Source organism: Nesoenas mayeri, assembly GCF_963082525.1.
Source record: "Nesoenas mayeri genome assembly, chromosome: 1".
NCBI classification, from domain to species: Eukaryota; Metazoa; Chordata; class Aves; order Columbiformes; family Columbidae; genus Nesoenas; species Nesoenas mayeri.
Window position 1 is genome coordinate 52,953,748 of NC_137541.1, and position 14,180 is coordinate 52,967,927.

The 14,180-nt window shown below is 35.1% G+C and overlaps 1 protein-coding gene across 2 annotated transcripts in view; it reads right to left on the bottom strand.

The window, feature by feature from the left end:
* The window catches only part of NAV3 (neuron navigator 3), a gene marked incomplete at both ends in the record, with an annotated part of 264,685 nt that overhangs the window by 19,733 nt on the left and 230,772 nt on the right, over positions 1-14,180 (bottom strand). The window contains 6 exons of one of the 2 annotated variants that reach the window (XM_080341266.1): positions 31-96; positions 2,620-2,792; positions 4,066-4,086; positions 4,680-4,801; positions 6,120-6,231; positions 7,819-7,902. In XM_080341266.1, the coding sequence (XP_080197392.1) occupies positions 31-96; positions 2,620-2,792; positions 4,066-4,086; positions 4,680-4,801; positions 6,120-6,231; positions 7,819-7,902 (578 nt within the window). The remainder of the gene's footprint in view (positions 1-30; positions 97-2,619; positions 2,793-4,065; positions 4,087-4,679; positions 4,802-6,119; positions 6,232-7,818; positions 7,903-14,180) is intronic. The other variant, XM_080341267.1, reaches the window with a different exon arrangement.

The following is a 14,180-nucleotide window of genomic DNA, read 5'->3' on the forward strand; positions in this document are numbered from 1 at the left end:
TACAACTCCATGCCCCATACTCAATTTTACCGGGATCTATCCTTGTAGACCACGGGACCGTTTTGCCTTTTCTTTGGTGCCCAGACTAGAGATGACCTGCATACACACGTATTGGACAGATGCAATTGGAAGAAAGTAAAGGTAATGATTTAGAACATGAGTCTCAGGTCAAGAAAATATATAAAGATACCGTAAGCAAAAGGAAGATGAAGGAGTTCATGGCAAAAAGAAAAAAAAAAAAAAGGCAAATTGAAGAAGGAAAATAATGAATATCATTCACAACATGCACAAATATTTTAGATGTGAGTGATAATGAATAAAGACATATACTTGGATTTTTTTCTAAATATTATGAGACAGTTCTTGGTTTGATGTGCCCATGCCTTTGCTAGACAAATAAGAAATGAAATTTTATTTTGCGTGCATATATTATCTCATATAACACCTTGGACAACAGGAAGTCACGTATGTATTTTTTGGTTATTTTCATTTTGGCTTTTTGCAGTACATGTTAAGAATAGACGGACAAAAAGACCTTGGCAAGCCAGCTTTAAAGAACATGAAAATTAAGCAGAAAGCAGGGTGATGGTTCTGGAAGAAGCAGGAAGAAGCTGTCTAAGACTGGTAACATAAGCAGAACGGAAGAAGAAATTATGAATTTAATTTTCTTTTGCATATTCCAGAGCTCTTCAACACTCAACTCTTACAGCTGTAAAATTACATAAGGAGATGTGACTTCATCAAAAGGAAGCAAAACAAAAAGATAAGTTAGCATTCCTGAACAGTCATAGAAAGAAGCTCAGAAGCCTGATCAGACTTCAGACAAAGGTTCAAAGTAGTTAGAAAGAAAGAGTTTTACTGTTTCTTTCTTGTAACAATCTCAGGATTCTTAAATCAGTAGGTTGCTCTGCATAGAAGGAGCAAGTATGTCATGATCTTTGAACAGAGACTGCTGATAATTATGAAAAATCTTGAAGGTGGTGGAAGTTAAAATCATGTAATGGAAACCTGAGTCTTCCAAAGAAAGCACTATTATCAGCATAACAGATAAAGAAATTAATCTAAATATATTTTATGTGATCTCTCTGTGGGTGGGAAGGCACCTATGTTATCTTGCATAGGGAGGTCACAATAATAATAAAAATGTGATAATATGGTCAGAAAGATCAGTGTTTAAAATGTTATGGAGGAAGAACCAGAAGGCTTTGAACTAGACAGAATTTTGGAAGTTAGGGCTCAAAGACAAAATAGGCATAGGAAGAGCCTGGGATGAAATATGTAGTTTTGCCCTTGATACATTCAAGGGAACACAGTACACCTTCAGAGCAAGTCAAAGAGACAGAAAAAAAAGTAGGGTTGTAGGAAAGGAAACAGGATAAGGTTATGAAAGCAGATCTGTGAATCATGAGTAGATAATTTTGTATAAACGTGTCTTGTTTAAGTTCAGGCACTTTCTAAGGTGGCTTTAACCAGTGATTTTTAAGTTGATAACAAATCAGACTCGAGACTCCCAAACATGTAGAAATCCTCCCCCGAAACACACATATACCTGAAACCATATAAAGTGTGAGCTTCCTATGAACTGCCCAACAAAAACAGAGGTCTATATAAGCTATTCCTCACTAGTCTGTGCAGAATACGAGGAAATAAAAATATTTATTGTGGAGTGGTTTCTTTTGTGGGAATATTTGCTATTGAACTCTAAAATCTAGAATATAAAAATCGTGAGAGTCTGTAGAAAGTCAGTCATAACAGATATGTACCTAACACAGGGATATCATATTCTAAAGCTGAATAATCAGTTATGAGACTAGAATCCCCCGGGCCCTTTAAAGAAGAGTAGTTGTGACCTGATTATTCTCAATTAGGACAAGGAAAGCAAGGCTGTCATCTATAGTATGCATTTCTTTGTTCAAAGAAGTTGATTTCCCATGACTGGAAAAAGTTTTGAGTTTGTTAGAATGAAAATAAACAAACAAACAAAAAGGTAGAAGAATATGAATTGAACCTGAGAACTCCATAAGAAGAATATATTAGACACCAAAAAGTAATGAAGGAATGAGACAGCTTTTGACTGCTGACCTGTTCTCAGCCCTGACATTGTAAAGATGGTGATTCAAACAAAAAAATGAAAAGTGAAATCCCACAAAAAAAATCAATCAGAAAAAAGAGGGGTAATAGATTAAAAATGTTATAAATTAGTAGCTAAAAAACAGAGAAAGTAATAACAGAATGGATCTTATAAAATTTGATAGCTACCTGGAAAAAAGATTACATTTTTAGTATGTCATAAAGGAAGGAAAGGATAGTATTTGGTCTTTACTAAGTAGATCTGACAAAGTTGTTAATAATGTAGGGAGAGCAGAACATAAGTTTTTGTATATGTGTTTGGAAATAGCTTTGTACTGATAGATAATTTGGGGTAAAGGAGTCAAAGGAAGAGAGAACAACCTAAGAAAGAGTTGCTGGAGTCTAGTAGTGTTTAAATGGTCAGATAATGAGATTCAAAGGTCATGGCTGTTGGCAACAGTTTCTGAAATGTAAATGGCCATATTCAAGGAGGTCTGTTTCACAGTCCATCCCATTTGGGAAGAAAGGTTTGCCAAGAGAGAGACTTACGCAGATGCTGACTGTGATGGTTTCATTGAAGTTGCTCCACACTCTCCTGAGCTGTGGGGCAATTTGGGTGATGAAGGAAGAGAGGAGTCTGTCAGCTCTTCTATGTCCGAATGTGAGGAAGGAGGCTTGGTGGACTTCTTCTTTCCAAAGGCCTGTTTAAAAGAGCTTCTTAGCTGGAAAACAAACATAGAACAAGATTATTTTCCTTGTCATGGCAATTTGTGTGCAGCTCATGTTTTGAAGAGTTAGTTTGCAGATGCCATCCTAGCCACTGCCTGAGGTCAGTATACAGAAGCAAGGTATTAACATATGCAACACAGTATCTATAAAAACATGATACAGTGCTTTATTTTGACTTTATTAATCCAGCGCAGCGCAAACGTAATGCTATGGAAAAAGTGCAGGACCGAGTGGTACAGCTATGGGAGACAGGTGCTCATTTAAAACCATTAAGCCCCTGTGGAATCCCATTCTCATGACATTCCCTTCAAGGGCTGGCTTTAAATAACCACTTTGCATCCAGGTACAGGCAGAACCTGATGTTATTGAATACTGAAATAAAAAAGCAAAACCAAAAAACAAACAAACAAAAAAAACCCCAACCAAACAAAAAAAAAAAGAAAAACAAAACAAAACAAAACCCAAACAAGTCCAATTTACTGGGATTGCCAATTTTCTTTCCCCATTTAAATTTCAATGTCCAAACTATGTGAATGCTACAATTTAGATCACAAGAGAGAGGATTTAAGCTGGGACATGAGGCTTGCTTGATTGTACTGCTGAGAAGAATGTTAGCTGAAAGGTAAATAATCTTTGCTGCAGTTTCCTTTAGAGTAGTAAGATCTCTGAACATACAAGCATTGCCTTTTCCCCCTAGAAGCTCTTATCCAGTATTGAAAAGGGACAGAATAGCCAAAGAGCCATTTATTTCTGGAGCCAAGATGACAACAGTTATGTGTGCAGTGAATTTTAACTAGCCCATTCGTTGATCCGTAGCCCACTCCTTGATTGTCTAAATACAGAATTTGTTCAACTTTGGAAAAATGTGGTTGGTTTTCTTTTTTTTTTTTTTATTTTCAGAAAGTTGTTCTGATTAAAATGGTATAGAAGTCAAAGACAAGCCGGTTCCTCTATTAAAAATGAGGTTTCAAACATTTTATTTCCATGTGTTAATTGGAGAGTGGGGAGTGTGACCACTGATCAGAGAAACATTATTTAAATCCTTTCCAGCTCATGATATCTAACGAGAAAGAAATGGATTTTGGCTACACTCCCCCTTTCTATAGTCTAAACTTTGAGATTAAAATGAATAGAGACAAACTGAGAAGACATACAGGATAATCTGATTTTAGAAGGTATAAAAGCCTACTGCCAAAATAAATAGCAATCATGCCAAGATAGGGTTCTTTATAGATGCATGCCAAATTTTCCATGGTTTATATTCACCTCACTTCCTCTAGAGTTCACCTTGCAGAGACATGAAAGAGTGTGGAATTACAAATCAAGGGAATGAAGGCTGATCAGTATTTTAAAACAAATGTTTATGCAGGTAATATTTTTAAAACAACAAAACCTTATTTTCCAATTATTTACTGAAAATATTTGATTAAACCCTTATGTGATATTTGTGTGTTCCATGTGAGAAGCATCTTAAAGTCTTTAAACACTGTACACTACTTTTACTTGAGAATGCTTAACAGATTTAAACTCCCTTCATAGCTGAGTAACATATTTGAGTTCAGTCTTTGAGTCAAACTCCAGCTGAAGAAAAATCAGTGTTTCAATGTGGCCCAGAGATGGTTTTGACTACAACAGATATTTTAAGTTTTTGTTTGTTTGGTTTGGATTTCTTTTTTAATTATCCTCACTTATGCAAATAATTCCCCACTGATATTCAACACCTTTTATTTTGCTGGTAGTGTCACAGTGTGTATACATGGGAATTGCTTCATATCCATCTGGCCTCAGAATATTGTAGACGAAATGGGCCATTATACTGCTCAGGCACTAGGAAACGACATAATAGCTACAAAATAGGTTTAAACCTGCTGAGCACTTACCCAATTTTTCTTTTTCTTTTTCTTGGAGTCAGCGTCATTACCACTGCCAATGCTTGAATGGCTTGTAGCGCTGTTGATGCTGGAAACACTTTCTGAGGAATGTTGCCGCCTTATACGTAAATCTAAAGAAAAGAAGACACTGTGAAATCCATTTGTTTCTGTTTCAATACAATAATCGTTCTTGTATTGATCTTGTATCTTCCTCCTCAAAGGGACACTAAATAAATATAAATGGCATTGATCCTTGCAGTGTCTTGGATTCGAGCTATTGCAGTCTGTGAGAAACCACGTGGGAGTCAATGGGGATGCATAGAATTAGGTGAACATTTTGGGTCTCCTCCAAACTGAGGGCGTATTGGCATGTAGGTGGTGACCCCACACAGCAATCTGTGCAGCAGCAACCTCACAGCTAAGCAGTTTATGTTACAGATGAATTACTCAACTTATTATTATGATTTGTACTACAGTTCTTTTTCTGAGTATAGAGACTACTTGACTTGTAGCAGGTCTAATCAGTGTTCAAATGCTACCTTCTAACATGTCATGATAGAAATAAGCAGGCAGGAATTCATTAAAAACAAGTGAAACAGAATAACCAAGAAGGGGAGAATATTAGAAATGGTTTGTGAGGCTTTTGAGCTTAGATTTCTTAAAAGTCTCTGTTAACTATATGTTAATAACTGGAAAATATTCTTGTAGAACATACCCACTAATACCAAGGGAAATTACTTTTTATATTATTTTTACATCCTAGAAGTAAGCATTGCTATACTGAAATTGTGAAATGAAATGACCTTAGGGCAAACATCTAAATAATGACCTCTTTAAAGAAAGATCAATGACGCTCTCAGAAATGAATGCTGCTATTTTTTTTCCCTTCAAGTAATTCCTTTGCTGTTGCTTATCAACAGGCACTTTTGAAGTATATATTTATCATGTGATGTCTTCCTAAGTGCAATGAGAAATTCATTTAGAATTTAAAATGTCCACTTTCCTGCACTGATTTAACACCTCATGAAGGAGCTGATCTGTTCTCAGTTCATCTCTTAACAAGGAGCACAGCAATTTTCAGAGCTACATCTTACCCTGCATTTCCATGGTATAACCATGTTTAGCCATAAGATTTCGCGAGTGTCTTGGTTGTACTTCAATACTCAACTGCAGCAACAGGGTTAACTCTTGACACCCAGTAATCAAATCCTGGCCACCCTGTTCTGAGAAGACAAGGCTCCAGGAACTAACTCTGTGGCAAACAGGAAGCACATGCAAGGTTTCCAGCTCTGGAAAGACCACAAGTATGCCTAACATGCACTGCAGAATGTGCTTGCCCTTGCAACAGTGTCCCCAAAATAACAGAAGAGTACTGACTTAGCTTTTTTTTTTTTTTTTTTTCTTCTGGGGAGAAAATCTGCCTTTATTTTAATAGTGACAAGAACATACCTTTGTGGGTATGATCGGGACCATTCAAGGCTCCTTGAATAGCAGCTTGTGCAGCAGAATTCTGGGCTTTCAGCATTTCAATGGTTTCCCTTAGCTCTATAAGCTCAGATTCCTGTGGGAGAAGCAAAGAGAGCTCAAAATATATGGCACAAGATCAATGTTTGTCTAACCTAAAAAAAATTACAAGATAAGAGTGGTGAAACTGAAGTTCATGAGACTGCTTGGGTGAACAAAAGGGCAACAAGTAAGTTGAATGCATATTTTCTTGCTAAAGATATTAAATTCAACTAACATATTCTTTTGCATTTATTCTATATAAAGTGATCATGATATTGTAAAGGACATCAAAGCATTTTTAATAACGACTAATGTAAAGAGTCTCAATTTATTATTCATTATAAAGTTAAGAGAAACCCAACAATTTTATTGCAAAAAGACAACAAAAGCATTTGAATTCCATTCTTTACTATGTGAGGCTTCTGTTTAATAGGTGACTCTCCACCTGAATTTGTGTATTTTTCAAAAGATGTTACTTGCTAAATAATAATTTGATTAAAAAACTCTGTTTAATAATGACTGCCCTGCAAGTTGAAGTTAGAATGCACAGCCAATTTTAACTAAAAAATAGCTTTTATTACTGCTACATTAAACATGTCCTTCCAAGCTGTGTTTATATAATGAGGATTAAAAGAATTTATCCTCAACAACAGAGAAAAGAAGGGAAGGAAAAGAATATGTTCCAAATCTTTTGGGAAAGAAGCTTGGATATGATCTGTTTCAATGTCAGTGCTTAACCTCTTCTGAACATAAAACCTTCTGAGAGAAACTATACTTCATACAATAGTCAAAAGTTTGGGTTTTAAGAAAATTCCATTGTGTTTTTTGCTTAAGATGAAAAAAACCCAAACAATACAAATATTTTCTACCCAGTTCACAATGAGTGTTTCATCTGTTGATGCTCCACCAGACTGTGAAATGTTATTTATTTTAGATAGCTACACTGACTCCAGAGGTGAATAATAGCTCACTGATATAAAGTTTCTTTCACAGTTTGGCTCAATGAGGCCTTTTCATTTGTAGAATACTGCTCAAAATGAATAAGGGCAGAAGAGCTACAGAAGTTCAATCCTGGAAGGTGCTAAGAAGCCTTTTAATCCTGAGCTTGGTGCAAAGGCTCACATTAAATTCACTACCTATCAGGTTTCACTTTTTTTCCCCAACAGTCAAAACAGCACAGTGAAAACTAAAACTGTTTCCTCATGAATAAGATATTCAACCTGTATTAGCACTCTGAATGGAGTTATTTTTCACTACTTAAAGTTTTTCCCTCCCCATAATTCTATTATTCTGGCAACATTGGCAGGCTGGAATGAAGGACTCCAGTAGGTTATGATCAGTCTCTCTTACAGGATCTTTCAATGAGCATTAAACCTAGAGTTGAATATATTTTAATTAAAATCTGGAAACGAAAGATTTTATCTTCAAGCTATTGCATGATATTGTCTGAGTAAACCTGATGCTGCATGGTTTAATTCTCCTGGAGCTTTATGAAGATTTGATGGCAACAGCTATTAAAGAAAGATCTGTCTGTTTTATTGTCACAGCTGTCCCTGTTTCCTTTCAGTGTTTTTTAAACAAAACTGTAATGTAATCTGCTGACTGTTTTCCACATTAAAGTATCTGCTTTGGTTAAACGTACCTTTTGTTCTGCTGTCATTGTTAGACTTTGCAATCGGCCGGTCATATTTCCCAAGCTTTTTTCGAAAGCTGCTACTAGATGAGCCTGTGAAAGAAACAGAAGACAACATCTGTTGTGACAACCCGTCTTAAATGCATTTTACAGAATCTTTCATACATTTTGGCTGGACAAAAAATATCTGGACTCCATGAAACCCAGCACTGCCACTCTGGGCTTTCTTCCAGAGCTTTATGTTTTTTAAAAATATTATTTTCACTCCAAGTCTATCTTTTGTATCTCTGCCCAGAAATAAATTATGGATTTAATGCCCTGCTTTGGGTTTACTGATATATTGGCTAGAAGAAGTCTGCTCCCAAATAGAAGTCCAGGAACAATTATTTTCAATTACTGAACACTTCAAAATGGGAATCCGAGTGCTTTATCTTAAAAGTTAAGTTTTAAACTCACAAATAAATCAGCCCAGAGGAATCCCGAGATTCAAACAAAAAAAATCACAGTTAGTTTTATAAAAGGTCGTTACTTAGTCTATTCATCTTATATTGATTATATGTGTGTGTGTGTGCTGTGTGTATAAAAGTAACAAAAAATTTCTATAAAATACAAATCATTATACCTGAGTACAAATACATATATAGAAGTCAATAATGAAAATTGGAAGTCCTACTTCTCAATAATAAAAGAAATAAGTTTGAAACTGATTAAAAGATTTTAAAGACCTAATGCTTCATTTTATTTTCTAAGGACATTCACTCCATACTTTGTGGAAGCAAAATCTATTCAAACAATAAATCAACTCTTCATTGATTCTAACTGACATCGAGCTTTGTAGGCAATGAAGGTCAATTGGTAATAAGGAAACAACAAGCTAAGCCAGCTTGTACAGTCGAAGGAAAGTAAGAATTTAATTTTTATGGAATTCCATAAAATGCTATCTATTCCTCTGACAACACCAAATAGTAAAAGCAGCAGCAAGTACTTATTTTCTCTTTACTGTCTCAAAAGTGGCAATAGGCAAAGTTTTCAAACATAGGCACTACAATACGCTCAGAAATATAACTCACAAACAACATATTTATATGCATAAAAGGATTAACTGAGCATCCTCACAAAGAATATTTAGTTTTTATTACAGCACTATAGGCACACACAGTGCCTGGCAAATTTTTCAGTTACAGATTTGCATGCTTGTACAGGCATAGTTGAAATTGTTCAATTGTATGTGGTAACACTGAATCTGAGGCATAATCAGAAGAAGACATAGTCCAAAAAGGATTCTGTTATGCACTTTAGGAGAAGGAAAAGTGCTTCTTGCCACCTTGTTCAGTATATTATTCCTCAAATAAAAAAAAGAAAATCATGTGTATAACAGTGGCCCACCTCTGTGTCTCCATTTCAGAGCTGTTATACTGATAAGTGGATTTTATGTTTTGTAAATAATTTTGCATTGCTATAAACATTTCAGTGTCTTGTAAATTCCTCATTTTACACTTACTAAGTTTACTACAAGTTTACTCCTTGTAAATTATATAATCAGTAAATAATTTATTTAATTACTTATGGGTATAGCGGTCAATCCACCTGCTTTCTGTATCTGCAGAGATGCCTTAGGGATACTTCTTTTGGTAAAGGACACAGACCCCAGGGACTAATGTTTGATAAACATAGGACTAGATGCATATGCAATTTCTTAAGGATAAATTACTAATTGTATATATTCTTATTTTGACATTTATAACTTAAGCTTTATTCTTGATGTTATACTTTTAAATAAAATGAACTTAGAGTATGTGCCAAACGCATGTCTGAAACCTGTTAATTGATATAAAGTTATTTTAACTAGTTTGGAAGCTATGGCTTTTGGTTGTTTTCACTTCTCTGCTCCTTTGATAAGGTAACAGTAACTAGTTTTTAAACTCACTTTTCACTTTAAGAATTAGCTACATATTAAAAATATCCAGACTAATTTATGGTGTTTTAATTTTAAAGATGATGACCAGTGACTCAGAATGCAATCAGAGACAAAGTCGATGCATTACTACAGAATTATAACCAAATGTCTCTTTATGACATGTGTTTAACAGGAAACTAATGGAGCTTACTGTTCCCTGTCTCATAAAAAAATCTATGGCTTGGCTGATGGCCTGTGGTTCTGCTTTACCGTGAAAATAACAATGGAGACTGAGGGCTTGAAAAGAGGATTCGTTTGTTTAATTATGCATTGCTTTTGTCCATTTATCACAATTAGACTGTGATAACCACAGTTCTTTAGTACCTAAGTATGCATATTTGTGCAAAGTATTTTCCTACTCCATAGCTACAACTTCAGCTTATATTGTACAGGAATAAACCACCAGAAACAATAAGAAAAAAAAAGGAACTCATAAGAAAAATCAAGAACTAAAAAGCATTATTAAAAATGTCATCAAAGTTCACTGAAACTATTAAGCTACTCTCTGACAGTCATTAGAGAATGACAGCTATGTCACACCTATGGATTCTTTCTCAAGTTCACATTGCTTTCCTGGAGTAGCACACTAAAATTTTTGCAGCATAATTGTAATTGGATCCATATGATGGATCTTTCCTAACTCATTTGTCATAGACTATTAGGTCTCAATTTTCTAATAATAAAGAAACATAATATACAGGCCCACCAATGAAAAAAAATCAAGGAAAATCTTGCAATTGCATCATTCATTACTTTAAATGTTTTTTACAATAGAATATTCTTCTCTGAAATATAAAGTGTTAATTTTGCATTCAGACTAATGAACTGTCCTGCCTTTCCCTATGGTAGCAAATGATTTTTATTTAACAGTCTAGAGAACTACCTTTTGATATCTTATGCAGATTTATCCCAAAATAGATACTATGTAACAAAACAATAACAGTTCAAAAGAAACTAGATTATCAGTATATTTATATGCATGTAGAAGTATGTATCAAAAGTATGTATGTATATATTCCCATTTAAGATCAGATTTTGCATTTACATAGTTAAATGCAAAACAACTTAGAAAAGAAAACATTTGAAACAAATAGAAGAAACTGTGACTTTAAAAATCATCATTAGAAATTAAAAATTCTAATTAGATACTTCTTTTATGTTCTTAAATTTGGTAACTTATTTTCAATGAATTGGTGATCCTCAGTTTCTGAGGATTATTTACTTTATCTAAAAGGATCCTTTCCTTCATTCTTGTAAAAATACTAATGATATTTTTTTTTAAGTTACAGCCAATCCATCACACTTTAGAAATGTCTGTGTTAGATCTGGTAGTTTCCTTCATGGAAGACATCATTTGAATATCATAGAAAATATCCTGAATACTGCATGTGCTTTAAATAACATCTATTCTAAAGTAAAAATGTATCTTCACAATTGAATGCAGCATTTGTACTTGGAGATAGATATACTGGAGTCAATGTTAAGTAACTGGGCATTACTGGAAGTATGCCTACAGCAAAATAAATCCATCTTTAACATGATATATGTATTAGATGCATAGATGATGTACGACTCTTAATCTGTAGATCCATCACAGATGGAGTAATTTTGACTTCTATTAACTTCTGAAATTCCCACTGGAAAGAGTCAGAGATATATGCTCAGGGAATGGCTTCCGTGCTAAGATGACAGATTTTATTTTAAACATTTCCTTCTTAGTAAATGATCCCAGCCAGCCAAACTCCAAATACCTCAGCTCTCAGGTTTACAGCCCATCCTGAACATGACATTGGCGCTTCCAAAGACTATCTGCTGACACACTTTGAGATGTAACGTCCAGCATTCAGGTTTATAAAACAAATGTAAATAAATAAATTTCCTCCCACCTGACACGGCTGAATGAAAGGAGGTGTGAGAGGCCAGAAGGGATCGGGCTGATTGCAAGAAGCAACTGCACATCTGGTGACCTTTTCTGTTCGCCGCCTGCTATTATCTTGTTTGGCTGCAGGATAGTGGTTCAGAGCTGGCCAAACCAGGGTATCAGCCAACGAACCCCCTCCACTTTCTACTGGCATCCTGGATCTACTACAGTTTGCAAGAGTGCACCCTTCAGCTTTATACAGTACAAAGCACTGATCAAAGTCCCTCCGAACAGGCTGGGTTCAGGCTGCTCGCTGGAATTTGAGCCCTTGTCAGTCACATAGGAAGTCTGCTGGTTGGACACTTTCTGCACTGAAAACAGGCCCTTTCTTAATTAGTATTGAGATTTGCCCTTCAGCAGCATCAAAACAGGCACCAGGGGAAAAGCCAGAATCTCAGAAAAAAGACTGTAAATTAAGCATCCAAACAACAGCTGGGCCCTGTTTGAATTGAATCAAATGCAGGGAAAACACTTGGGGGTTAATCAAATGAAATAAACGGCTCAAATCAAGCGTAGTACTTGAGTCCAGCCAACAAAACGTGAATAATAAATGAAACCGAATCAGAAAAGTCTTAGCAGAGGTTTCCAAAATGCCTGAGAAATTCTATAACTTCCAATTGGCATATTTTGATATAAAATAATATATCAAACAAAGGCTTGGTATAATAGATCAAATTTCAGCATGACAGCCTTTTAATGATACATGTGCCACTATTGCTTCTGTAGTGAAGTAAAGAAAGACACTAATATTGTTAAAATGAGGTGAATAATATGTTGTGGGGTTTTTTTGTTTGTTTTTGTTTTTGTTTTTTTTTACTCATCTGCAGTACTTTTGCTCAATTCTACAAAAGCAGGTGGTAACAACGAATTCAAGCCTGAAATGAACTGTAAGGGAACAAGATTTCTATTAACAATTTCCTTCTCCAGATTACAGCAAAGAAAGAAGTGCTTCCTGCTTCCAGACACAGAAAGTATGGGAATTTGGGGGAGTTTAGAACTGAGGCTAAGATGACTGCATTTGTAGCAAAGGCATCAGAAAGGATTGCATCATTTTTTAGTCAGCAAAAGGCACCGCAGAAGATTCTCTGTTCATACAGTTGTCTGCCTGCCAAAGACAGATGTATCTACAGAAAAGATGCTCAGAGTGACCAAGCTTTTTTTCTGCATTAAACTTACTGCTCACTCAGGTTTTAGCCTGCTGGAGTGCAAGAGTGACTCAATATGAGGGTCACATTACTAGTATTATCCATTTAGAGAGTAAAATATGTCTTTTCTTTCTTTGCTGAGGACAAATCTCAGCTTCTGTGATTAGGACCACTTCTCCTTTAAATGCCAGGGACTGCTGAAGTATGTCTCTTAGAGTAGAAGATAAATGATAAATGAACACATGCAAGTAAAGCATTGCTAAGACAGTCCAAGTTCATGAAAATTAGAAGCCCATCTGGGTCTGTCATAAGTTTGTTCAAATTAAATAAAGTATTTGTTAGTTACTCTCACAATTTTTATGAAAAGTATATAATCACTGACATTTAAATATAAATTCTGTAATTAGGCTAAATTTCGGAGGTCATATCACAATTTAAAGTTTGTGTATTTTTCAAGTAGGATTTTATTTCTGATGTTTAAGTGACACTTTGTAGAATTTATTTACATAAAGTGATCAAAAGACTGACAAAATTAATACTAACATATCTCTAAGGGATCTCTTTTCATCCTTTGGATTTATGTGGAAGTATTTTTAATGCTTTACATCTTCTGTACCAAGAACAACAGAGAAAGACTTCAGAACAAGGCTTATTGTTAAATACTTTTTCATTTTTGGTTTTGCAAAGTATATATCTCTTAACAGCATCACAAAAATATTTATTTATAGTCAATAAATGTCTCCTTTTAAGAGTGTTTTCATCATGGAAGTATCTAAAGCCCTTGTTCATACCTGGAAAATGTGAAGCCTGTAAGTTTCACGCTCCTGACAACTTTGAGTGAATTTCCACACGTTGGCGATTTGGAAAAAGGAATTTCTCTGTCATTTCAAAACCCCGTGAGATAAAAGCATCAGCTTTAGGGTTACTTATACATTTAGAGCTTAAAGACTGTCTCCATGGAGATGGATTAGAACATGAGTGACAGTCAAAAGAACATGATTAAATAAATTAACCTTTATACAACATATGGTGTGCGTGCACATTTATATACACATAGAAGCACATACATACAGATGTGCTACTTCTGGATAGGCAAAACCGGATGCATGTCTATATATTTAGAACCATCCTGTTGAAATGTTAGTCCTCCAACTAGATCAGTAGATTCTTACTCAGTACTCAGAACTCCAGAGGCAGTATTTGGAACCACATTCCCAACCAACACAAGGTGACTTAAACAGATCAAACCCCAACTTATTTCTCACCCATGCAGCAGAGTTAGTTTGGGTGAAAACCAAGCCAAAATGTAACTATTCATTTCTATCTTGACACACTTTCTTTGAAATAT